The sequence below is a fragment of the Larus michahellis genome, chromosome 6 (assembly GCF_964199755.1).
Source record: "Larus michahellis chromosome 6, bLarMic1.1, whole genome shotgun sequence".
Lineage (NCBI taxonomy): Eukaryota > Metazoa > Chordata > Aves > Charadriiformes > Laridae > Larus > Larus michahellis.
The window spans coordinates 50,880,341-50,906,355 of NC_133901.1; the positions used below are offsets into that span (position 1 = coordinate 50,880,341).

The 26,015-nt window shown below is 48.9% G+C and overlaps 1 protein-coding gene across 1 annotated transcript in view; it reads left to right on the forward strand.

Annotated features, from left to right (window-relative positions):
• Positions 1-713: 713 nt before the first annotated feature.
• LOC141745369 (uncharacterized) overlaps positions 714-26,015 on the forward strand; it is a 47,534-nt gene continuing 22,232 nt past the window's right edge. The window contains exons 1-10 of the mRNA XM_074593046.1: positions 714-834; positions 3,285-3,365; positions 3,462-3,564; positions 8,178-8,325; positions 8,516-8,590; positions 8,855-8,926; positions 12,699-12,982; positions 13,362-13,500; positions 16,246-16,360; positions 17,522-17,731. Coding sequence (XP_074449147.1) covers positions 714-834; positions 3,285-3,365; positions 3,462-3,564; positions 8,178-8,325; positions 8,516-8,590; positions 8,855-8,926; positions 12,699-12,982; positions 13,362-13,500; positions 16,246-16,360; positions 17,522-17,731 — 1,348 coding nt within the window. The remainder of the gene's footprint in view (positions 835-3,284; positions 3,366-3,461; positions 3,565-8,177; positions 8,326-8,515; positions 8,591-8,854; positions 8,927-12,698; positions 12,983-13,361; positions 13,501-16,245; positions 16,361-17,521; positions 17,732-26,015) is intronic.

A 26,015-nucleotide genomic window follows, 5' to 3' on the forward strand; every position in this document is an offset into this window, starting at 1 on the left:
GCTAAAGGAAAACTCTTGTGAAATTTTTGCTGGAAGGCAAAGGGGTAACACAAACATCGTGAGCTCAATGTGCCAAACATGCATGTTGAGATCTCACTACAGGTTGAGAACACAGAGCAGGGAGACACATATGTACAGGCAAATCCCAGCATTGATGACACGTGAGAGTGGTCCAAGCACCATGATGTTCACGAAACTCTGTCCATAAATCAGGTCCTTCTTTTGTGGCTTTTGATGACTGTGATTCAGGCACATTGCATGACAGCTGGTTTGCATGAGATGACCAGTCTTGTCTTTTTGTAACTCCTTCAGAACTGGGCTAGCTACAAGCTTTATCACCAGGTAAATGTTCTTTACCCATTTAATTGTCGTTACAAATATAAGGAAATGCTGCGTCATTGGCAAGACCGTGGTTTAAGCCCAGCAGTAAGGAGGGCCAGATTCTCATTCACATTGCCTTCTTGAAGGCCTCTTGAGTGACAGCCATTGCGGAAAGGGACCTGTCAGTGCCATTAAGAACCTTGTCCCAGGGCTTAGTCAGCACCTTCTTTACTAAACTTAGATTGTCTTCAGGGGAATCTACTTCGGACATAGTTTGCCTGCGATTGTACTTACTAATGTGATTTATTTATATTTTGTAATATAGGACCCAAAATTCACTTAGTTCACAGCGTGCAGACAGTAAAGGGAAGTTATGTCTTATTTAAAGTCCCATGCCTTCTGATTCCTCCATACTCAATTTTTTGGTGACTCAGAAGGGATTTTCACCCTACAAGAGCATATTGATCTCCAGCAACAGGCATCAAGATACACAGACCCAGATTCTCCGGCCTGGTAAGTGCAGTGTGTGCCAGAGCTGTGGGATCAGACAGCCACAAATGGCTGCCTGAAACCTGGCTGGGGTGGAAAGCCCAGCCCATAACACATGCTTTTAGTATATCTGTTGAGAAGTGAAACTCCCTTCCCTCACACCCACCACAGCACAAAGGTATTTTGAATCCTACAAAAGGCATGCCAAAAATCAAATTTCTTTCCAGCAATGACGAGAATGAGGAATGTGCGTAGCTGGTCTGTTGGGCTCAAAGGGGGAGATGATTAATCACCCGCGAGGGAGGATGACTGTAGATGGCAAGTCAGCATCTCTGAGTATTTTGGTTTTCCTCCCCTCATGCTTTTCTCCTTTTAAAATGAATTTTAAGAGATTGTTTACAGTAGAGTCCCCTCTGCATGCTTTGGCATCTTGTCTGAAGTCAGCAAGTCCCATCCTTTCTGCCAGCGTTCAGAAAATACTGGTCTAGAAGACAGAGCCTTCCTTGAAGAAAAACCAAGGTGCACGGTGGTTCAGGAGTAGCTGTAGGTGAGGCCTTGGAGAGGGGCTGAGATGGCCAGCAAAACGTCCAGGGGTAACTGGAGGGAATCCCAGCCTCAATGAACCCACTGAGTATTTTGCCATGTCAGCGCATATCCTCGCCAAATTTCTGTTAAAATTCCCAGGATTTCACCTGAGATTTTCTGTACCTCTAGAGTCTGCTGTTCATGAAAGCTTCTGCTGTGATCCAGTCACAATGCACAGCCCAAGAATGAATGACTCAACATAAGGGATGAGCAGAAGACAAGCCATGATAAGTGGTAGCCTAGTGGTGCTATTGTTTTTTAACCCCCAAGTCACAGAAAGCGTTACGGTACAGACTACATGTGCAAACAACACAGGATAAGCTACAGGTCCTGTGCTGGTGGAAATACTGCACTTCGATTTCAATGTAAAACCGGAGTTTTCATGCAACTACAGCCGTTAAGGGTCACGTAATTTTCACTGAATAATAGAGATGTTAATATCTGCACCCAGACGAAATTCTCTGTCCGATCACTTTCTGCCCTGTGGTTTCAGCTGCATACACTCTTCTCCATTTTGTCTCAAACTCTTGACTGGCAGTGAGGTGTTTCCTTTAACGCTGTTACATTGAGACCAAGGCCTACCTCATTTATAAAGTATTCCAGATTCACAAGGAATGGGAAGTGCTATAAAGGTGTGAAAGTCCAGCCTTTCTCTCTTTCTTTTAGGAAAGAGAAGAGGCCAAACTCACCAAGCTTCTCTCACAAGATTTTATGCTGCAGTCTTGATCCTGAAAAGGCAGAAATACTAACAAAGCCAGTGGTTTTCATCCAAAGGAAGGTTTTTAGGTGGTTTTTGATAAAAAGTGCATCTACAGCTGCCTCTCTGGTACGAACCTGCTCTTGAACTTAGTGCTGGGTACATAAGCAGACCTCCCACTTGGACTGATAGGTGCATCTAATTAATACAGATCTCACAGAAGGGGGTGGTGCTAGGGAAGAGATGGTCCACTATAAATCAAAGCGAGCTCACCCTCTGTGGGGCAAGCCTGTGGCATCCTAGGGTGCTGTGCAATGTGACACAGGTACTGCAGGACTAGAACTGACCTTTCTCTTTTCAAGAAACACTAAACATTGGCCCTAGGACCTAAGCAGGAATCACCAGGAACTTTGAACAACTGGGATGCTACCGTGCAAGTCCTACAAGTGCAGCTCATCGGTCATTACAGCGCTCTGCTCACGTGGAAACAGCCCAGGATTGGTAAATCTGGCTTACAGCAAAAAGCCAAAGAAATCTGAGCATTGTGGACTGACATAATTAGGTGCCAGACAGGAGGGCTCAGGACATATTGTACAGACCATTTGTAAAGACACGTTCCTGGCATTCTGAGTCCATAAATAATGTTTGCGAAAAGGTATTAGGTGCCTTCCCCAAGGGCTGCCAGAAAAAAGAAATAAGCAGACCAGAAGGAGCTTAGGCACATTCCAGTTTGGGGAGGAGAAAGAGGCTGCAAAGACATCTCTAGCAGACTTATTGCGGTACCTTTATGATATGTTAGCCTTTTCTTACCCAGAGGGCAGGGGTGGGGGAAATATGATTCCTCGCTCTGACAACGGTGGAGATCGAATGCAGTATCTGTACGGACAGCACTCTCCTCTCTTGGAGCCGCTCCTGCAAAGGTGTCTTGAGCCAGACTGACAGCAGCCAGAGGGGGTTCTGGCAGCTGCTCATGTCCTAGGGAAGTGGCGCGTATATGAACCGATCACATCCAACCTGGGAGAAAGTGGGAGGAACGAGGAAAGTGTTTGGATCTGTGCAAACAAATCTTTTCTTGCCCCATTCTTATTTACAGGGTTGATCCAGGGCAAAGTGTCACCTCTTCAACCCAAACAAAGCAGCACCGCGCAGGGAGCACTGCAAGTCTGCCGATGTCCTTTCTGTGATCCTGCAGGGGCCTCGAAGCACTCACAGTTAAAAGAAATGGATCACGATGATAAAAGAGAGTTATCTTTGCTTTATCATCATATGCTCAGTAAACTCCCATGAAAATTTAGCAAATTCCTGCTGCTGCTTCCCCAAATGCCTGTGCCTCAGGCCCAAACTCAGTTACCCCTTTAATCCTGTGCAGGAGATCCAAGATCAAAGTTGGTGGGACTTCGTTTCATCGCAGCTATTCCCAGCACCATCCCTGGAATTCAGACAGCTGCTGGTTTTCATTCCTTAGCCATGGGGTAGACAGATCTGACACTTCAGTGTTAACCCCTGGGTTTGGCACGAATTATGAACCGGAGTCTGTCTCCTGAAAACTCCCCTGCTCTGTGGAAGATGACTCACCTTCACTATGGTACCCTGTGAGGATAAATTGTTCCCTGGTGTTTGCTCCTTGGGTACCAACATTTCAGTGGCAAAAGAAGTGACCCCTATGCAATCTGGGATCTTCTGAGATGGAAGGTGATCTGTTACCGTCCATTATATTGTCCCCAGGAGAGGGGGAAGAGAATTGAAAACATCAAACATTTACTGGAAAAAACAAGACCAGCCCTGTATTTAATCAAAACATTTTGTTTTGTTCCATTTGTAATTATTTCCATCCAATGGACAAATATTTTAGCAATGAAAATGACAGTTCCCCTCCATGGGCAAACAAAATAAGAAGTCATGTCAGTTCCCGTACAATGCCACAGCGAAGGTGACATATTTTTAATGCTGTGTTGAAATTTTCTTTACTTGTATTCCAGTAATACTGAAGGCATCAATTTAGGTTTAATGTTCTATTGTGTTCAGTGCTGGAGGGTTTTGTTAGGGCGGTGGTGGGAAAACTGAAGATTTGTGGGGAGAGAAGCTGAAGTGACACTTCATTTCCCCTGAAACCCGTGAGAACATGAATATGAACACTGAATATGCCCACAAGACTGCCTGAGGCAGAGGTTCCTAGCAGATGAAGACAAACCTGAGAGCCCAGGGAGTAGCTGCCATTGTCAGCTATGCTGGTACCTCACATGCTTTTATTGGAAACACTAGTTTTCACCTGCTGGTAAACAGGAAAAAAAGTCCCCATTCCCAACAGGACTTGCTTTTACACTCAAGTGACTGTCACAAAATGGAGGCAATGAATTGCAGGTTTTAGTTTATTGAGACCTCATGCTGGCCAAAGTCTCTCTCTATGTTTGCTTTAATTATCATGTGTCCCTAAAGAGGGTAACAGTTTATGCAGATTTCCTACAATGCCTGACTTCCCTCCCTTCCCTGTACCTACCCTCAGGTACCCGAGGCTTGTATTCCCCACAGAAAAGTGGAAATAACCGTAGAGATTTTTGCTGCAAAACACATTGAGATCTACTGGTGAAACACCAGTAGAAACACACTGCCACTTCCATGTGCTGGGATACTTTTTCCCAGATCTCTCAGACAGTCATCAACAATCTTAGTTGCATTTTCCTGCCTATAATAGGCCAACCATTTTCTCTTTAACACTGGCTGATTTCAGTGCCCAAGTGAAAAGGGAGATGGACATCTCTACTTGCTTTTAAGTGATCTTTCACCCAAGAACACCACGCTGGTTTCTGCAGCGTCTCGGTGTAAATCCTTCTTCCTGGTACTATCTCTGCACCTCGCCCATCCAACTCAACAGGTATATTTTCGTGCCCTCTAGCAACAGATACTTTGCGGAGGAGTCAGCGTCTGCCAAGTGCGGTTTAATACTAATTAATGCAGGCTCCTTGCCATTTTCTCCTCCAACTCAAAACGACAGCGCAGCAATCACACGCATCTTTTTCACCGGCACATCATCTGACTGCGAGATCAAAATATCCTACTGAGACCCAGCCACACGGCCCTCTGCTGCAGCACAAACAGAGTTCAGCTGCCTGCCTCCCAGACAGGTGTGACATTTGGGGACCCACCTGACATTGACTTAAGCACTTGTTACTGTGTTTTGCAGCAGAGAGTGTGTGTGTGTGATGGTGGGAAAGCAGCATCTGGTTTTGAAGAGGTAGAGGTTGCCCAAGATGTGCCCACTTGATACAGGGAGAATCTGAGAAGCAACGCTGGAAAGATGAGGAGGCCCATCTGCTGGCCGGCTGGTGGGATGGAGTGAGAAGGGGGATATAATGCTCTCCCTTGCAGGAGGCCGGCGCCCCGATAGCAAGGGAGGGAAGACAACTCCTTTTTTTCTGGGGGGAAAGCAGGGTGACCACAGCACGCTTGATAGGCCAGATCTTCAAAATACCAGGATGAAATCACAACTTTTATCTGAGATATTTAGACCTGCTGGTACCAAACCTCACATTACTCATTGAGAGCTCCACCTCGTCCTCCCTTTGGATACTGCTGACATTGTGAAATCTTTTTCTCACCACAATTCTTTCCACATAGTATTTTCTGTGCCAGCAGTGAAGTCTGGTCTGCTCCGGGAGGCCAGGAAATCTGCAGAGCACCATCCTTTTAGTGCTTTCAGCTAAACGTTTGATGGTTTGCAAGAAACTGAGAGTTAAAACTGGTCAATGACCCAAAAAGTCTAGGATCTACACCAAAGAATCCTCTAAAAAAAATATCCCAGTCGGGTGCTACCTAGAGCTGTGTCACCTGTCTAGCTTTGTCTGTCTTATATCCTACTGTCTTCCTCCACCCATGGCTTTAAAGATCACCTCTGTGTCTCCTAGAGCTTTCTCAAAGTGTTTCTGAGCTACCCAATCCAAATTTGTATTAAATCACTCTAAATCTCTATAGGGCTTGGGTTATGTTCATACCTCAAAACTGCCAGATCATTAGCTCACACGTGTGGGGATAGCGAGTGAGTTGCAGACTCACTTGTACATGTGCATTATGACGGACTTTCTCTAATTATCTTTTTTTCTGAATTCTAACAGTTGTGAGCCATTGCAGCCATGACTTTATATAGACAGAAAGGTTAAATATAAACATATCAGTCTATTGGCCACCAAGGGAGACCGGCATATGAAGAAAGAGGCCAGGGAGGTTCAGAGTTAAGGAATATTTCTATTTCAAGTGGACAAACACGTAACGCTACCTGCAAGGCTTGCTGATAAGAATGTGCAGACACCTGGGTTAGTGCTGGAGCCAGAAACGTTACACCAGCTCTGACAGGGAGCGGTGGTGTATGGCTGCGGCTGCTCTGCCTTCAGCATCCAGCAGCACTGTGGCTACACAGCACAGCTCAGCAGCTTCCCGGGGGCTGTCAGCGTAACCACTTGCAATCCCCTGAGCGTTTTTCTGTGTTGTGGAATCACATTGGTCCACCTTTTCAAAAAGCAAGAGCTCTCCATTAAAAAAAAATCTCTAAGGTATGATCCTACAGACCTGTACTGTCTTCACAGGAACATCCATAGCAACTTAAGGATTTCCACTGGCTTTCATCTTTGCCTAGGACAAGTCATCTACAAACACAAGGACAATGACAACAAACACTTGCTATTTCTGAGGTTGCTGGTGGCCAGGATGAGTGGCTGCTGGCAGCATGCTGTCCCCTGTGCTTGCCATTGAGGACGGCTGAAGGGACACTAGTCAGGGTATCTGCTATCTGTAAGAGGAACGGGGACACCCCTCAGTACCGCAGTTCCCTGGTGCTTCAGCTGAGGGACGCAAACCTGCCTCCAGTATGGGGAAACTGGGAGACAGTGGAAACAGGCACTCCTGACCTGCCCACTCCCCCTCCTTTACCCTGCTCGTTCCTTACCCTTCCCTCTCCAAATCCTCCCCCGGCCTTATCACATTCCCTCCATTCCTCTCATCGCCCTCAGAACTTGTCTCTGAAACACTGAGCCCGCGCTGCTGCATCCCACCGGCTTCCAGATCCCCTTGCTCAGACCTGTGGCATGGGGTTCCTGGCTGCTGCAATGACAGGGGTGGGGAACCCCTGGCCTCCCACACGTTGTCTTCTCCCACAGCTCTGAAAAACATATATACAGTCTCTATCCACCTCTGCTACGCCCAGCACCACATAAAACCCCCTTCTTCTTGATGCTATTTACCATAACTCAGTTTCCATAAACTCTCCTCCATCTATTCCTTACTGAAGCACTCTTATCTTATCTTGCAAACCTGACTTGACATCAGGCAGTTTGGTGTTTATATGAAAAAAGGGTTTGGCTTTTAAAACAGTTCAGCAGCTACAAACAGCTAGATCTTCCGAACAGCTTAGCCTGCATTTTTGGGCACTAAAATGAGCAGCCAGCTCTTCCCAGAGGGCTCTCTGTAATGGTGTGCTTTGAAAACATGACTTTAAATATCCCTGCAACAGTTAGATGTGGAGCCTTTCCTGAAATGTCGGACTCTTAGCTGGGAGCCTCCCTGGCAGCCAAGCTTACCTGAAATCTGCTCTGCAGCCCTTTGCAGCCCTTCCCTTGTTTCCTGCTGCCGTCTCAGCCTGCACGAAGGCGGGTTATCGGGGCAAGGGTAAGGCTGGCCCCCACCTACTGCTCCTTTTGACAGCCTGGAACTTGACTGATTCAGTTTGCAAACGTGGGACAATATTTTATTGTGTTTTCGCCTGTTCCATCACATTAAAACTAACTCGGGAGCAAGCAAATTGTGCTGTTGGACTGCAAATCACCAAGACTCAAAGCTGGGTCATCTGGAGGTCAGTATTTGCTCTTGCTCTCTCTTTTTTTTTTTTTTTTAAAAAAGCGCTGCCTGGAACTCTGTGGAAGGCACCAAAGAAAGGTCTCCTAACACAAACACCCTAAAAATACATATGCCCATTATTTTTACCTGGCATGGAAATCCATGTGCCAGTTCAATCATATTGGCTTTCAGTGAAGGATCGTTGCGCAGTGACTGTTTTGGTGTACAACAGTTTGGTGACATCTGTCCTCTGTCCCGTGAGTCGCGGAGCACCGCAGAGTCATGAAGTGATGTATCACAAGCCTCCTGTTATTTCAGGATACGGAAATATCTCTCAAGCGCTGCACATAGACAACGGATTCATCATGAGCCAACCTGGAAATTTCAGTCTGAACGGCAGTCTTAAATTAGTAAGCACAGGGAAGTCTGCAGTAAAACAGCAGACTGTCTCCATTCATCCCACACAAAACAAGCATACAAAGAGAAGCAGAGTTTTATAAATAAAAGCACAAGAAGAACTGCTAAGATAAAAGTCACAAAGGTCCTGGTCCCAACCCCTGAAAGTCCTTGTTAGTGTTTAATTTTCTTTGGTGGGCTTAGGTCAGATCTGAACAGAGGGGATATGAACACGTCATTGGCATTTCCCAACTGTACCTAGAAGAGGCCTGCTTTGGGGTGAGCTTGGAGGGGAAAAAATGTCTTGAACTTGCTTTTGTTGTTCTGGACAGCCATGGTCACTTATTGCTCATAGAAACACACAGTTTGATACAGACTCACAGCTTTAATGCCCAGGCAGCTTTACAAAGGAGAATATTTTTACCTCCTTTTTTCAGGTAGGGAGATGAAAAGCCCAGAGCACTGAACTGATGCACTGAGGAGGCAGAGCACCTCAACGCTGGTGTCAAATCTGAGCTCCTGTGCCCTTTCCACGGCATGAAGGAGGTGCCAGATGCGGGGCCAAGCAGCCGCACGCACCTGCTGCTGCACCCAGTCATGTACGCAGACCCTGGAGTGAGGGCCACAGTCACGTTACCGACCTCAGTTCACAAACAGTGGAGCCAGAGATATCCTCCGGGATGTCCAGAGGAAATACACACCCAAGAACTGGATATCAGTGTTGTACACAAATGAAAGAGCATTGATTTGGCTTCAGCAAGAGATTTTTTAAATAGCAGGTTTGCAGAAACAGATGCTATTTGTAAAGTATGTCCTGGGGTTATCCAGACAGGTCCTTGGCTACTGAATGCTATCTGTTCATCAAGGACAGTTGTTTTCAACATTTTTCAGCCTGGGAAGGCCCTGTATGCTTTTCCAGCAGAGGATAGGTCTCGTGCAGCATATTTAAACCTACTCACAGTTGGCCTGCTTTCCTCAGTTACTTCTTTCGAATACCGGAGCAGCCAGATCCACAGGAACTGGCAACCACTGCTCCAGGCTAATCTTATAGTGTCTTCTTTAATGAGAGCCCATGTGGCAACTCTCAGTGCTCCTGTCGCATCCAGGGACAAGGGAGCTCCATCATTTCACTGGACGGGGCAAATCACCTCATTCCTGAGCCCAGGCTCTTGTCCTGCATGACAACAGTCCTCGGTTCCCAGTTTTTTTGTAGGAGGTATACAACAATGTATACTCCCTCCAAGGGGGAAACAGTCAATTCTGTAATCAAACTGTGAAAGTGTAATTATGAGTACAATTAAGGTGAAATATAGCTCTATTGAAGTTGGTGGGAGTTTTATTATTAACTAAAGTTTCACCTCTGTGTTTCGGGTGGATAGGTATCCTGTTCAAGCAAAGAAGCCATTATTTAATCAAAATGACATTTATAATGCAATGCTGCTATGATATTCAAACCTTCAGGACATGTTTACTTTAATCAGGTCTAATTAAATTGCTACACAAGAAAAATATTCAGTTCCATGGATGTGTGCACATATATTCAGGGGAAAGCAATGCAAATTGCCCAGGATCTCACTAATTGCTATTTGTACTGCTTTAAACTCTGGTGATATATTTAGCAAGCCACATCTGACTCCTCTCTTGCACTCCATTGGAACAGATTGCTCTAAACTGAGAGCGAGCATTTCCAAACTAAAGCACTTGCAGCATTTACACGGATGCAGCATTTGCAACAAGGTAAACGAGGTGGTGATTGCCAAACCCTCAGCCCTGTTAATTGCAAAGTTTAAGCAGCGCTTTCACAGCTGCTGGGATTCTCCAGGGATAAAAAGTAAAGAAACAAGGAGGCTGAGGGGATGCTCTGGATACTCCCGCCCCCCAGCTCTGGCCCAGGACACAGTGTTGGTGCCTCCCGGAGGCGGCACACCGAGCGAGGGCAGAGGGTACCTGCTGCTCTGCACCGGGCAGAGCCACAATGGGGACAGAGAAACAGGTCCAAGCCCATGGCTGCCTGGAGCTCTGCAGGGCTGCAAACACCTCGGAGGGTGGAAAGGGAGGCCCAGGTCAACAACACCGCTCTTCTGCGTTCCTCCTCATCACCTTGTCACCCGATTTCATGGTGGGAAACTCCCCGACCCTTCCCTCATGCCCTCTGATCTTTTCTGTCACGGTCCCCTGGATTCCTATCTAGTTTTACCAGTCTCCTCTTGACAAAGCAGAGCATGAAACTATGCAGCACTTCCAGCGTGCTCGGCCAGGGCTTTGTGGAGGGGAAAGGCTCCCGCTGCCCTGCACCCAGCCCTGCTGCGCTATGCTGCCGTGCCCTCACCCTCGCCTTACCCTGACCCATCCCTGTATCTTCAGACAAAAAAAATACAAAGAGACAGAGCTTGGCCCAGCACTGGGGGATGCTGAGAGCTGGATGGATGGCGGAGCCCAGGCTCACTGCCGGGGACGGGCTCACAGCCCCCAGGGAGGCCAGGAGCCAGGCAGCAGGTGCAGCTCCTCAAGGCAGACACCTTCACGTGACTTCTGCTCCTGGGGCTGTGACACCTTAAAACTCCCCATCCATCTGTTCTGGTGTTACCTGTGAGGTGGTGAGAGGAGGACAAGGCTGGCACCGAGGCGGCTCCTGTGACAGCAGGGCTCTGGTGAGGGGTGCTGCCCATTGCTTGGCACGAAGTGGGGGGATGCCGGTAGGTGAACTGGGATGAAGAGTGACCCAGTGCTCCTCACAGTAACCCCATAGCACGTATCAGGACTGTCCCATGGAGACACTGAGCTGAGGGCTGCTAAGCTGGAGGAGATGCTGCCCTCCATCACAAGATAAATTAAAGAATCATAAAGTCAGTGCAGCAAAAGTGGGCTCTGTCCCCCACCCCTGGAGAAGGGCAACAGCCCCCAGCAGAGCCCAGGAGCAGAGTGCCCCTGGCCATGACTGGCCCTTTGTTGGAGCCACTGAAGCAGCCCCTTGGCACCCCCAGGACACTGAGATCCCAGCAGAAAAACAAGGCACCTCTCTCCCCAAACCAGCTCAGCTTGCTTGCTTGCTTCCTTCCTTCCAAGGGTTTGTCGCTGCTCCTCAAGCACCTCTGCCGCTTTTCCTGCTCCTCAACAACTCCCCGGCATTGCTCCCCTCCACTCCTCCACTTGTGCCCAACTCTCCCACCAGTGTATGGTCCCAATCTGCCCACCGCAGCTCTGCTGCCCATCCCGTCCTGAGCCAGACACTCTTCTCTCCTGGCTGAGCCCCAGTGCCCGCTGACTCAGACACCTGACCCAAAAACACTGGAGAGGGGTGCAGGCGTGCGGGGGGAGGAAGAGCTGATGGGGACCCCTCTGTGCCCCCATGCAACCGGCCAGCCTGCAGCATCACAGGAGGAAAGCAGAGGTTTGGGTTGTGCCATAACCTGGAAAGCAGCCAGCACAGCACAGTGCAGCTCAGCCTGCCTTTGGAAGGTGTTGATGAGCTTGTCCCTTAACTGGGAAAGGTGTGGACCCTGAGGGCAGGTAATCCACAGGAGAGCGAGGGGGACTGTGCTGGCTCCGGAGAGTTAGAGAGCAGCAACCGGAGTTTAAGCACAGGTTGCAACAGCTTTTGAAGTCAAAGGTCCCTTCAGCCTGACTCAGTGAGCACAAAGGTGTTTCCGTCGTGCAGTTTCCGTCGTGCACACAAGGAAATGATGTGCCTGGCAAACGACCAGCCAGGCTCCCCGGGGCACAGTGCCGGGCATCTGGTTCCCACCTGGCACACCAGGGCTCCTTTCACAGCCGGGAGAAGCGGGGACCATGTACCTGCTCCAGGATCCAAAACACATCTGGCATTTGAGCCTTCTCTGCTCCGGAAAGGCTGGTGGACACACCAGCAAGCAGAACTGGGGCAGTAGGTCTGAGCTGGGTGGCAGCTTTCTCCTACTCTGTGGTTGGGGAATCGCTCAGGGCAGCAGCATCCATGCGAGAGGCAGAGGAGATGCAGAGGGGCTTTGCTTGTACAGCCAGGCTGTGCTCATCTTGAGTATTTAGTGCATTTATCAGATTCCCTGAGTAAAGAGCAGAAACTGTAATGTATCTAGATTGAGCCAAGTGTCTGGAGCAAGACACAAGATTCGCAGGGGTTAACACATTACTGCCAACAGACTCAAGAGCTGCTCACTACCCCAGCAAGCTATTTTTTCCACCGTAAGGGCATTGCAGTAAAACAACTTCCTCTCTTGTGACCCCAAACCTTCACCTGGACACGTGCAGGCCACTGACAAGTTAGCAGGAGAACCGTTTCACAGGAAACTGGTGTCTTCTGGAAACTTCCGTGTACAGGAATGCAAATATCATGCATTTCCTCTTTGAACGCCCCCCTCTCTCCTTTTTTTTCTTTTTGCCCTTGACCCAGCCCCTGTGCGAGGGGCTGCCGGCTGCGGCAGCACGGCTCCCTGGAGCCATGCACGCAGGCACACGGGCCGGCACAGCACCAGGGTACCCCCGGGGAGGCACGGCACACCCTCATCCACGAGGTGCTACCAGTCCTTGCTTAAAGGAGATCAATACAGCACCGCTGGCATGGCTGATCAGACAACAGTCACTAAAACCTAAGACAAAGAGCAACCCCTTACAGTCACCCATCAGGGACAAGTCCAAGCCAACCCTGATGGCTGCTGCACAGACCATCCCCTCCCTGTACTTTCTCTGCTGATGGGGAGCCCCCCCGCAGCATGACATTACGTCCTCCTTTTTCCCAGGCTGTCACATGGATCCAATGTCCCTCTGCCAGCTACTTCCAAAAACCTTGCTTGTAACAGAATGAAAAACGTATTTGAGTCGAGGAGGTGACTGCATTGCACAGGGTCCTCTGGTGCCACACTGCAGGTGTACGAGCCAAACCAGGAGGTAGTCAAGCAACCTGTCCAGATCCAGCCTTTAACTAAGGGGTCAGGGAAGGGGATGGAAAATGAGGTCTAATATATACATATGATGAAAGGTTGACAGTTATTTCATTGTGTGCTTCAGTGTGAAAAACACAGTGACAAGGCTACTGGAATGTGTTTTTCGTCACCAGGAATACTTCACGCCAGGTGGAGGGGCCTTTTACATGCATGAGAAATCCTGTGATTTGGGGGCTGCACAACTTAAAGAAGACGGGTCCTGAAACTACTTACAAAAATCCTGTTCTGCCAGACAAGCCGCGGCAGAAGGAGGTGAAGTTATTTGCACAGGGGGACTTGCCTAAAGCCAAACAGCAGAGGAAAACCTGTCCCAGCCAGGAGAGCTCACCCATGCAGGGCTGCACACGCTCAGGGCTCTGTCCTGCTACTGCGTAATTTGGCTTTTGGGGAGTTTTTTGAAGAAAGGCTCACGTTTGCAATGTCAGAGCATCTCAACGCACACTGTAGCAATCACTTTTATGGAAGATTTGGTGGTGATTTCAACCCCTGCGTTGCACGGTAGTAACTGGGCATGGAGGAACAGCACCATGGCCCACATAGTTTTAGGAATCACCACTAAATGTATCTCCAGGTGCCTAACTTGGGAATTGCACTATAAACAGACCTTGGCACACACCCTCACCCACGCTCCTTGCTGCAAAGGCTGAGCAGCTCCCTGCAAGCTCCTGCCTGGCTTCTCCACCGCAGGGAAGTGCCCTCTGCTCTGAAGACGCTTCCCACCAGCCCCAAGTGTCACAAAAGTGGCAAGAAAGGTAGGATGCAGCTGTATGCCCAGGGGATCCAAAGACACAACAGCTTTCCACACGCGGGGACTTCTTTGGGTGGAGAGTTTTCTTATGGCTGAGGAAATTGATGCATCCATCAGAAATTAAGCCGATGCTGACTAAGAGGTTTTTCCTCTTCCCGTTACATCCTCTGCAGCTCGAGAGGGAATTTCCTGACTGGTTGTAATTCGGAGAATCCATCCCACACTCTCAGCACACGGCTGAACAGGAAGGCGCCCCTGCACAAGGACTGGCAACCGTGGGGAAAGGGCAGATGTAGAGTATGCCAAAAACCACAGCATCTTTATGGGGCACCTGGTAACGTGGCCCCAGTCCTCAGACCAGGTCCATTTCCCTGCCCAGCTGGTTCCTCCCCATCCTTGTGCTCTGTTCCCAGCTCAGCAACACGCAGCCCGGCCCCAGCGCTCCACTCCTCTCACTGACAGGCTGGACTTTAAGGAAAAGGAGCCAGCCTGTCTCAAAACTCCCAATTAAATGGTGAGACCTAGCAATACTCTTGCTGTGAGACAAGAGATGAAGCTGCAGGATAGAAGCATCCTTCCTTTCTTGCTGGACTACAGCAGCAACTGGGCTCAATGTATTTCTGTACAGAGGGGATATCACCTTTTCCGCATCAAGGGTGTTCACAAGGTTTAGACAAAAGCAAATTAATAATCAGTTTTCCTTTTCTGCACTTTCTTGAAGTTTGGACACCAAAACCAGGTACCACTTCTGTTTCTTGCTTGTGTGCTGTTTTTGATGAGGGCTGGAATCGGTGGTGTCCACCCTTTGGAAAGCTTCACTGCTGTTAATAATACAATCACAAAATGGTAAAATCTCCCTTCAGGCAGATGCATTGACACAGGAATAAGAGTCCTAAGTATGCTATAGCTTTTTCCTTTTCCAGTGCCAAGCTACTCAGGTGTAAAACATTTTGATGCTAATATAGCCAATACGCTTGAGTTGAAAAAAATACATAAAACACAGTTATGCTACTAAAACTTTTCAAGTGTAGATAAAAATAACCACACACAACACCTAATGACAGCTTTGTGGGGCCCTCTAGACTCTAAACACTGTCACATATTGTGTCAACACAGGGCACTTCCAATATTAATTATCAGTTTCATACACACAAACACACCCTCCTGTGAGAGCACCTAGAGCATTAAAATCTTGCGCTCGTTGCCAGCCATTTTCATTCCATGTTTCCCCTAGCTCAGGGCTGGAGCACTTGGCTTGTGTGCATTCCACAGGATGCTTTATTCTTGTTCAAAAAGCTTACTGTCACTGGATTCTTTTATTTATTATATTTTGGTAACACAGTCATTTCTGTTGGCCCCAAGTACTTGTTGAACACAAGAAGGTAAACTGAGCTTAGAAACGGCCAGCTTGGGACTCTCCTTAGGAACATAGTTTTCTGACAGCATCAAACGTTTTGCTCACTAAAAATTAGATGCATTTCAGAGCACTTGGAGTTCCAGCTATATACAGACATCAGATAGTAGCTTTTTTCCCTTCTCCAAACTCGTTATTTAAAACAAATAAGCCTCTGGGTGGCATAGGAGTGTGCTCAGCAGTGTACAAAACAGTGGAGCTTGGGGCAGGAAGGAAGGAGTGTGCAATGGTACATGGGCAGCAGAGCTGCAGGTGAGAGGGTAACACTTTGTCCCCAGAATTCCTCTGGCTCCTAACAGTGCTACTGAATTCATGCTGAGGATCCTGTAAATTACCCTTATGCTGCTCTAATAATTTAAGTCTGCGCACTGCAGCTGGGAACCGAATGGGTGAGCCTGGGCTGGTAGCACGGGTAGAGCCTGGCAGCGCAATGCACACCAAGCACACAGCGATAAAACACAGCGGTGCACACCTCCCTGGACTGGGAACCTCAGTGCAAGAAACAGGGACCTCCTTCCCCGAGGGATTTTACAGCTTTCCTTCTCACCAGCCCTGGACACAGCTCTCTGCCTTTCCCAGAAAAACAGCAGCAGGCGCTGGGTGCATGATGAGTGCCTGGAGTGCTGCAAGAAATTGGGTGCAGCCCACAAACACTCTATCCCACTGCAGTGGGAGGCAAAGGGGGAGCAATATAATGAATCTCCCAGCCTGGAGAGGAAGGATGCCTTCTGTTGGATGACATGAATTTAGGAGCAATAAAATAATAACTAAATACAAGACCAATGTGGTGGGGAAAAGGGGCCAATTAAACACCCTGTCTTTAAACTGTGGCCAGTGCCATCAGCAAATTCCAGTGACTGCTACAGCAAAAAGTCAATTCACTTCAGTTGATATCTGGCCCATGGTGTTTGTTGCAGAGACACCGGAGAAGCGGCACCTGGGGGAGCAGAGTGAGGGGTCAGCTGGACTGGATCTCCCCTGACAGCTCCCCTCCTGCCTGGCTTTCTCATGGCACTTGTAGCAGGGCTGCAGCACCCACTGGCTCTCTGTAGTCTCCTCAGGGCCGCTGTTTCTGTGGACAGCTGAAGTCCACAGAATTAGGCCGGTTTAACCGGTGTAGCAGCACATTTTCTCCTGACACTGCTCAAGACAGCAGAAGCCTAGGCGGAAGAGTAATGCAGGGACTGGCGCTCCCTTAGCAAGCAGAGACCCCGTATAGGTCACGGGGCTGTTGGTTGTAGGGAGCTTGTATTGCTTAAACCCAGCCTAGGAGTAATTTCCCATGCGTTTCCCAAGGCAGCACTCTGGTGAGCGCAGCCATGCCCAGGGCACGCCAGAGCTCTTCATGCCCGGCCTGCATGTTTGGAGTTCACTCCAGTGGGGTGGCACCACAAACGTGCCCACGGGAGCTGGCATTTGGGACAGTCCTGACACTTCCCCCTCACCCCTCTTACCCATAGCCTGCAGCCCCAGCTACAACCAAGGCAGAGTTTTGTATTACGAACACATAACATACAATTTAAACAGAAAAAGAAAGGAAAAAAAAAAAAGAAAAAACCCACCTAAACCCACTCTACTCTCTCTCCTCCCCACCCAAAACATTCCAGCCTTTCCTTTCCTGCCACTTGAGAGGGGGGTTGTTTATTGACATTATGCAAGTGCTGAAACATTTTTCTTTTTCTTCTCTCCCGTCCCTTTTTTCTCCCCCCCGCCCCCTCCTCCGGGGGTTGCAAAGGTAGTTCAAACCCCTCCAGTCATCTCGGCTTATCAGCCAAAGGAGATGCATTCCTCTGGGCTGCTCCCTTTATAAGTCACTGCTGGCCAGGCGCCCGCTCGCCGCTCCGCAGCCTCCGCGCCGGCAGCGCTGCCTCCTGCCCGCGCTGCCTGCCTGCTGCCCGCTCGCTGCCCACCATGCCCTAGCCCGGGACCCGCTCGCCCGCCGGGGGACACGCAGCAGCCCGGGGAGGGCTGGCAGCGATGGCACCCCCGTCCCCCGCCCGCCCCTGAGGGCGGCTGCTGCCGGGATGTTCAGCTGGCACCGGAGCTTCACCCTGGCAGCGCCCTGGAGGAGAGGTGAGTCCGCCGCCCCCCCGGGGTTGCCCGGGGGCCAGCCGAGGGCTGTCGGCACACCTCCCCGAGCCCGCTCCTCCGCCACCCCCTTCCTTCCCCTCGGCGGCCGCGCAGACGGTACTTAGGGCGAGACCAGTCCGGCCCGCCCCGCTCCCGGGCCCCGCCGGACGGACGGGCTGCCCGCACCGCACCGCGCCGCGCCGGCCCCATGCTGCGCTCCCTGCTCGCCGGCTGCCTCTGCCCCCAGGCAGGTAAGGCTGCAATAAGCCCCCTCCTCGCTTCAGCTCCTGCCGCGGGGAAGGATGGCGCTTTAGGAACCGATTTGCTTTCCTCTTACAACGGGTTTATTTTGTGTCTGTGAGCTAGGGAGAGGGCAGCCGGAGAGGAGGGAGCGCGGCGACTCCGAGCGGGCTGTGGCTGAAGGAGGGGGAGCTGGCCGGGATAGAGCAGAAGGGGGAAGAGGGGGGAATTAGGAGCTGAGCGGCTGCGCCCACAGGTCCCACTGGTATCGCTGGGGTTTTGCGCTAAGCGGGGACGGATGGGGTCTGCGCTCACTCAGCCTGTCGCTGCGCTGGCGATGGATATCGGATCGCTTTCTAGGCTGGCACATCCCCATCCAACGGGGAGTCATTGTCCCGAGTTTGAGCGGTTGTGTTTGCTCCCTCCTGCTCTGCGCAGATGAGGTGACCCAGGCAGGGAAGGCAGCTGTGGTCCTGGAGCAGATCACTTGTAACTTTTTACGTCTGTTGTCAAAACAAATGATGTGGTCTCAAACTGCCTTTTTCGGGCACAAGGGCTCTCGTATGCTTTACTCCTTAGCCAGCGCTGCAGGCTGTGAGATCACAAGCCCCAGGTAGCAGAATCCCCTCAGCATCCCCGTTTACCCTTCAGCTTGGCTCGTGCCAGCTGTAAATGAGATTTGCAGTTTCTGTCCCATTAACATCACTGCACTCAGTTGGTTTGCTTGGCGTGGAGGTGGTGACAGACAGGGTTTGCCAGAGTCTCAAGCATAGGGTGCTGTGCAACAGCAGAATGGTAAAGATATTGCAAAACACTGGGTTGGAGTGGTTATGCCTCCTGGGGTCCTAACTTCCCATCTGTATGCTGAATTCCTACCTCCTTGGACGGCTGCAGTGCTAGCAGCTCCTGTGGAGTCACCAGAGGTGCCATGTTTGTGGGCATCTGCCCAGGCATTCACTGCTGGGATTGCGCTTCCCAGCAGTGAGTGTCTCAGAGCTCAGCGGGAGCTGGAGCCTCTCTGAGGTGCCAGAGCAGGTCACTGCTGGGCACTGCACTAGCAAGGGCTGCTGAGGCACGTCACTTTGCATGAGTTTGGTCTGGAGACTGCATTTTTACCCAGTGACACAAAGAGCTCTAGAGTAGTGCTGCTGTGAGAGCGCTCCAGCATGACCACAAGATGTGGAAAGTGTTTGAAGAGATACCATTTTACTGTATGGTGGAAACCGCTCTGTTTTTTCCCTGGAGGTAATTTGGCCATGAACTTGTTTCCCCCAAACTATATAGTGCAAGCCTGACAGCGGGGTTAGGAGGGGAAAGGAAGCTTGCTCTTCCACATGGAAGTGTCCCTCATCACCCGGACACTGCAGTATTGAATAGGGGCAGGCAGAAGCTTTGGTGAGGGAACAGACTTATCACACAAAGGACTGAGGAATCAAAAAGAGATTCAGCTAGGATATCTCCAAATAAGAAACAGGGACAGCACTCCTTAGTCACCCTGCCTGGAAAAGAGGCACCAGATATTATTTGTGTCCTGGTTTGGACCCCATCTCTACTCAGAAAGAGTCAAGAATATGCTGTTTCTTACAAGCTTTGTGGCAGGGACTTTAAAGTTACATCTCCAAATGCAGCTTAAGATAGAGAATATAAACCGAACTCTTTTTTTAAGAGTGGCAGAGCAATAATAGGCATATAGGCTGGATCTTCCCCCTGTCCTTGAGGGGCAGGATCTCTTGTATCAGCAAGTTCAGTTTACTGCAGCTACAGAGCCCTGCATCATCACCTCCTCCTCCTCCTCTTTATCTCGCCAAGGTCCTTGTGTGGCCCCAGCAAGAGTAACAAACCAAAAATTGTCACTGCTCGTACTGCAACCATAAAATATTTCAGACATGCCAAAAAGTATGGTTCCACCTGCCCACCACTACCTTATTTGAGCAGAAGCAGCTCTCTGGGGTCTTGCCTAGGGACAGAAATGACTGCACATGAAGAATGGGTTAACAGTGACCTTTCTGATACAACTCATGAGCTCCTTTGGCTTCAGTTGAAGCACTGGGGTCTTAATGGCTTTAGTCTGTGGGGCAATTGAACAGTTGTTTATCCAAGCTTGTTATAGGCAATAAAACCTGAATTACTACATACTTGTCATCCCTGGGGGGCAAGTTCCATCCTTGCAGAGGGCCTCCCATCTCCTTGTTCCTTTCTGGTGGAATACTCCCTTGTAATATGAGGTAGCCTGCAAATCAGATGGGCAAGGAAAGATCTCCCAAATTAGACAGTTTTCGCCAAGGTGTGGTATATTTGTTTCCATTGTTTTCATTTTCTGCTCAGATACACTAGCGAGCTGTGTGCCAAATAATCTTTTGCTATTACACAGGGCTGCTTATGAAAACACCATTTCCTTTATTGAATGTTTTGAAGCTTTCTCCTGAAGCAGCACACGTGAATATCCAAGGAGAAGGATTTGCAGGTCTTTAGTGAGAGTTGTCATCTCCCTGACAAAGTCTCACAAACAAGCACCATAGGTGACTATGGGACCTTGAGCCTCCCCCCATCCCAGGAGTGGTTACTTTTCAGAGTAGGGAGCACTTGGGCACAGATCCTTTTACATCAAAATTATCCTTCTCCTGGTTTTCCCACTGGGCTATATATCCTAAGAAGTAAGTTGCAGGGTAAATGCAGTAACGAGTGGGAGAGGCTCTTTAGCTGGTGCTCTGCGCAAGGTCAGGTGTTGGTCTAAAAACTGGTGACGGCCAGCCTACACAAGTAACTCCGATGAACCAGGTGGCCTGTGGGGGACCTGCTGTGCAGGGGGACTTTCTGCCAGAGGTCACTCATCAATCAGACCTGTCCCCCTGTTTCAAAAACTTCACAGGTCACTTGGAATGAATAGAAGCAAGCTGTAAAAATGTCAAGTGGCCTCTCTACTTGGAAATCCATTTCCTCTTTAGTTCACCCAACTATATCCATCAGTAAACAATCAATCTCCCTCTCATTCCGCCTCAACTGCCTGAAAAGAGCTATAATTATCTCCTCCTCTTCTGAAACATACGTATTAAAGCAATGAATGCCTCTTCAGTCAGAGTCCTTGAACCCTGTTATCTTTCTCTCAGCATCTATTTTATATGGATTTATCATTACCAGCTGCAACTATGGATGATCCATAACATTTTTGGTCACATTGTATTACCGAACTATCATCTGGAGGAACTTCACGCAACTATCAGTGAGACTGGAGAGCATCTTGGAGCCAAACGATCCAAGAACTTCGTGCTTCAAAATTTCAAGCAAATCAAATTGTATCTATACTCTCATGAAATCCACATGCATTTCAGTTCCCCAGATGGATAAATTGAAATTTTGAGGATTGGGTCTATCATGCAAATACTCAGTTACCACACGGGAGTGTGTTCCTCTGCAAACATGAATTTTTCAGTCACAATTTGTCCTGGTTTCAGCTGGGATAGAGTTAATTTTCTTCCCAGTAGCTGCTGTGTTTTGGATTTAGTATGAGAATAATGTTGATAACACATACTGTGTTAGTTGTCACTGAGTAACATTTGAATTAAGTCAAGGACTTTTTCCAGCTTCGCATAGAAGCTGAGAGAGAACATAAACAGGACAAGCTGACTAAAGGAATATTCCATACCACAGATGTCATGCTCAGTATATACATGGGGGTTAGCCAGGGGGCAGGGATCTGCGATCGCTGCTCGGGAGAGGCTGGGCAATTGATCACTGGGTGGTGAGAGCATTTATTTTGTATATTCTTTTACCATTATTATTATTATTTTCTCTTCCGTTACTGTGCTATTAAACTGTCTTTATCTCAAACAGAGGTTTTTTTCCCCCCTCCTTTTTTTCTCTAACCTACCTGGGGGGGGGGGTGGGGGAGCAGCGGGGAAGGAGTGAGTGGATGCATGGTCCTAATTGCTACCTGGGGTTAAACTACGACACAATTCCAGTTAAAAAAACAAACAAAAAAACAAAGCACCAAACCAACATTTCTATGACAGTGATTTTCAAGCCTTCACAAGTTTCTGCTGTTGTAGATAGAGGTTGTAACTGATGCACTGAAGACACAAGACCTTTCCATTAGCTCCCCTTAGAAATTCCTAGGCTCATGAGTGTCCTAGTTGTTTAGGAGAAGCCCTTGCTCAGATTGGGCACCCCACAGTACAGCAGCATGCTCACAGACTAGTTTTGCTTGAAAGGCATTGGGAAGGCAGATTGTCTGCAGGAACCTGGTGCCAAGCAGCACCCCTGCCATCGCCAGGACTGGCATCAGGTCTTCAACAGGCCTGTGAAGCACAAGGAAGCAGGGAGATCCTCAGCACATGGAAGTCCATAGCAAAGCTATGTGGAGATAGATTTCCCTCCCAGAGGGTCAATTTGTAGTGGTTGCTGGGTTTTTTTGGGGTAGGGGTTGTTTGTTTGTGGGTTGTTTTCTTTTGGGTTTTTTGGCAGCGTAAGAGTAATCCAGGTCTAAATATTGTGGTCCAGTCCATGTAATGGCTCCCTGTGCCCGCAGGGCTGTGCAAGGAACAGCCATTGCCCAGCTAGGAAAGTAACCCAGCTCCTGCGGCTCTGGGTGGGGGCCAGCTGGTGGGCTAGTGCTGAGAAAGAGGTGCCGGTACAGCCCCACCACCCAGCTCCACCCCTCAGCACATATAGGGGAAGAGTCAGCAGCAAAAAATGCCTATTGTTTCAGAAAGGAAGTGACCCCTTTTCTCTTAAATGCTGGGAAATCAAGACCTCATCATTGGTGAGAAAAAAAATCCCCTCTTCACAGTGAAAGGGAAATACCACCTGAGCTGTACTGCCAGCAGTGTCGCAGTAAGAGGACTAAAGGGAGACTTTTTGTAAAGGAAGGAAGGAAAATGAGGGAATGCAAGGACTGAATAGGAGAGGCAGCCTTTCATTTCTAGGTCATGAGTTTGACTTCAGCTCACTAGTTCCTGCTGCCTGATGATTCTTCAAAAGCTGATGATCATCTCTTAGTCTGTACTTGGAGGCCACAGCCCCATCACAGAACCTGTCCTGCATGGCACAGGATTTAATCCTTGGCACAGCTGGAGAGGATTGACTGGGCAGGCTGTGCGGCTGCTCTGTGGGATGCCGAAAAACCACTTCTGGGGCTTCCATGTACATCTGGCCCCTGTGCTTAGGGATAATCGTAGTGGTAGGAATGATGGGGTTTGACTTAGGTCTTCCTTTGCAGGGCAGCTGTGCAAAATCCCTGCTACTTCAGCAATCCAAGTCATTGGTGATGCCCTTTATTTCTGGTGCTCTGTTCCTGTGGCACACTACAGTTGGAAAGTACTGGCCTTATGGGCTTAAATCTAGAGGGTGTTGCATGTCTTGCGGTAGATGGGAACGGGGAGGGGAACAGGCACTCTGAGCATCTCTGGACGGATCACCTTATGCCTCTCTCCAAGACTGCCACCCTACGTAACCCTGCCAGCACCACCCACCATAGGTGGGTTTGCTGTGCACATGAACCTTGCAGCGGCTTTGGGGACAAGAAGAGGGCTGCCATGGCTCTAATGCTGCTACCCTTTGTAACACAACGGCAGACGGAGACAAGCAAAGCCTTGGCTCCAGTTGTGCCAGTCATTGCACACCTGTTTAACAGTGAGTCTCCCCCATGCCAAGCAGCCTACAAATCAGCATGAACATTTTGAGAAGACAGGTAGGCACAGACCAGAGGGAGGAAAGCAGCACAGGGCACTCATCCTGCTTCGAGCCTGGCCTATTCCCACCACCAGTACTTCCATCAGCCAGATGTATCAGAAGACCATGTGCTATGATACTTGAGTCAGTGCATCAGAGGCCAAAGACCCCTCTCAGGGACGCAGCAGAGCTTAACAGGGCTTGCACCGAAGGAATTGCCAGTGGAACACAGCTTTGAGCCATGGGCATAGAGGCAAAAAAGAAAAAACTGGACCTGGATTTCAGTGCTTTGGAGTATAGGGATTTGAATACAGACTTCAGCCTGGTTTACTAGAAAGGTGGGAGCTTTTGCAGGAATTGGGCCTGGGCAGGGACTGGGAACACGTAGGAGTTTTGCCTGGGCTGTTGTTTGAGTGCGTCTCAATGCAACTCTCAAAGAAACTGCTTAAAAGCAATTTCATATTTAGATATTCTCTCTCCTTCCTCAGGTCAGAAATCTCTATATTAACACACTAGGCTGTGCACTGGCAGCTCCTAGTTATTGTGCATCAGGAAAAATACACTTGGACTTAAAACTCCAAGGAAAGGAAAGCCTTAGGACAGCAGCTGATGAGACCGTATCCACCTTTGAAGGATTTAAGTTTCTCAGCTAGGTTTTGCTAACTGCCAACAGACAAGTATCCTACAAAGCAATTTGGAAAGGAAACGAAGTAAAGCAAAGTTCTAGAGACTTAGCTGGGACACATCAATTCCTTTCACTTCCTACTAATTACCTTCAGATATCAGCTAGTTCACTGTTATCACCTCCCTATGAGATGGGAAGCAGTCTTATTCTCCAACTGTACAGGCACAGGAAGTCCAGCAACTCGCACAAGGTTACACATAATCAGTCACCCTCAGTTACAGCTTCTATTACAACCCAGGGAACCCTGTTTATCTCTAGTGTGGTTACAGAGCCATATAACCCTTTGAGAAGGCTACTAGCCAAGTAGCACAATTCAACCCAAGACAATGTTTGACCTGGACATGTGTTGCCGAAGATGCTGCGGGAAGCTATACCGCTTCCTAAGCATAGACGCACAACTCCAGTTCCTCCCCTGCTGCCATACCAGTGTCCCAGCCAGCTGCCTGAAAGCAGCATCTGCCCATACCTCACCCCCACCCCAGAAGGGGTGTGGAAAATCAGTCCAGGGGAAAGGACACAAAACCCAACAATAACAAAAAAACCCTCTTGGCTGATTTCCCAGGAGCAGCAGTGTCAAACCTGGCTGGCTTCCAGCACAAGTAAATACATCTTACCAACCTTCATGCCGCCGTTCAGCTCTCTGGAGCTCTTCACACCTCCCGTCAGAAGCCTGCGCGCAGCACTGTAACCAGACCCCTGCAGCACGCTCCCTCCAGCGCCAGGCAGGCCGCCGTCTTCCCCGCTTTGCTCTGGGCCCCTGGTACTGTTGTACTGAGCACTCGCAGGCCAAGTCCTCAGCCAGAATTAGCTAACAAAATTCTGTTAGGGGCCCTGGTAATGAGCTAATTTATAGCAGCTGAGGGTCTGGATAACTTTTTTTTTTTTTTTTGGTAATTACACAGATGAGCTTTAATTGCACCAGTCTGGTGTTTGCTAGCAATACGCTTGGAAGAGCTGAGCGTTTTTGTATGCCTCTTTCAAGATCTGTAGCAGAAACAATATGCTTGTTGGAAGCCCTGTGGTTTAGATTCCATAACCCGGTTCACAGAGAGGAAGAAGAGACTGTTCCCTCAGTGAGGTGCAGCAAGAAAAACTTGAGTTTCAGGTCACTCACTGCCTTAATCATGGGAGATCTCTGCTGTAGCACAGATGACCTCATTGACCATGGGAAAGTGTCATTGAACGCGTGAGGATGAGGTGCCTAAGTGTGTTGCAAAATCCTGCCATCCTTTGCATCTGTTCTGGACTTGTGGTAGGGGATGATAACATTTTGCATCATCACAAGGGGCTGGGAGGATAAATCAGAAATGCTCAAACACTGTGGTTACTAGGACCTGCCAGTGCCGAGATCAATGGTTTGCAGCCTAGAACAGATAAACAAGAAATTGTTGTGAAACCATGCGATGTTGCTAGTGACCACAGGATGGGGAGAGCAAAGGACTCTGTTGTCCAGAGCACAGACCTTTCTCAGCACTGCGGTTGTTGGCATCAAGGGGACCCTCACGCAGAGGCTCAGAGATTTAATCTCATTTTTTATTTTTTCTACTCCAGCCAAGCCTTCTGGTACACATTGTAGCTTTTGTATTTATAAAAGATATGAATTAAAGCATCTGACATCTTCTGTAAGCAGCAAGACCTCATTTTAATATGCTGCTTCCTGATTTCAGACAAAGAAATATTTGTGTAGGCCAGGGTGAAACCGGTTAAGCAAGAAAAAAAGGGGCAGATTGAAAGAGAGAGAGAGAATCTCCAATCAAAGGAAAACATGGCATGATTAATAAGTGAAGGCAATCAGAGTCTGTGGGAAGGGACTACCATTGCATATAGTAATTCCTGGTAAGAGTGACGGCTGTATGATTTGTTCTTAAAAAGAAAGTGCAGCAATGCTATTGCTCTCTGACTCTCAGTGGTTTTGTTGTGCCATCTGGGGTGGTGATGCCATC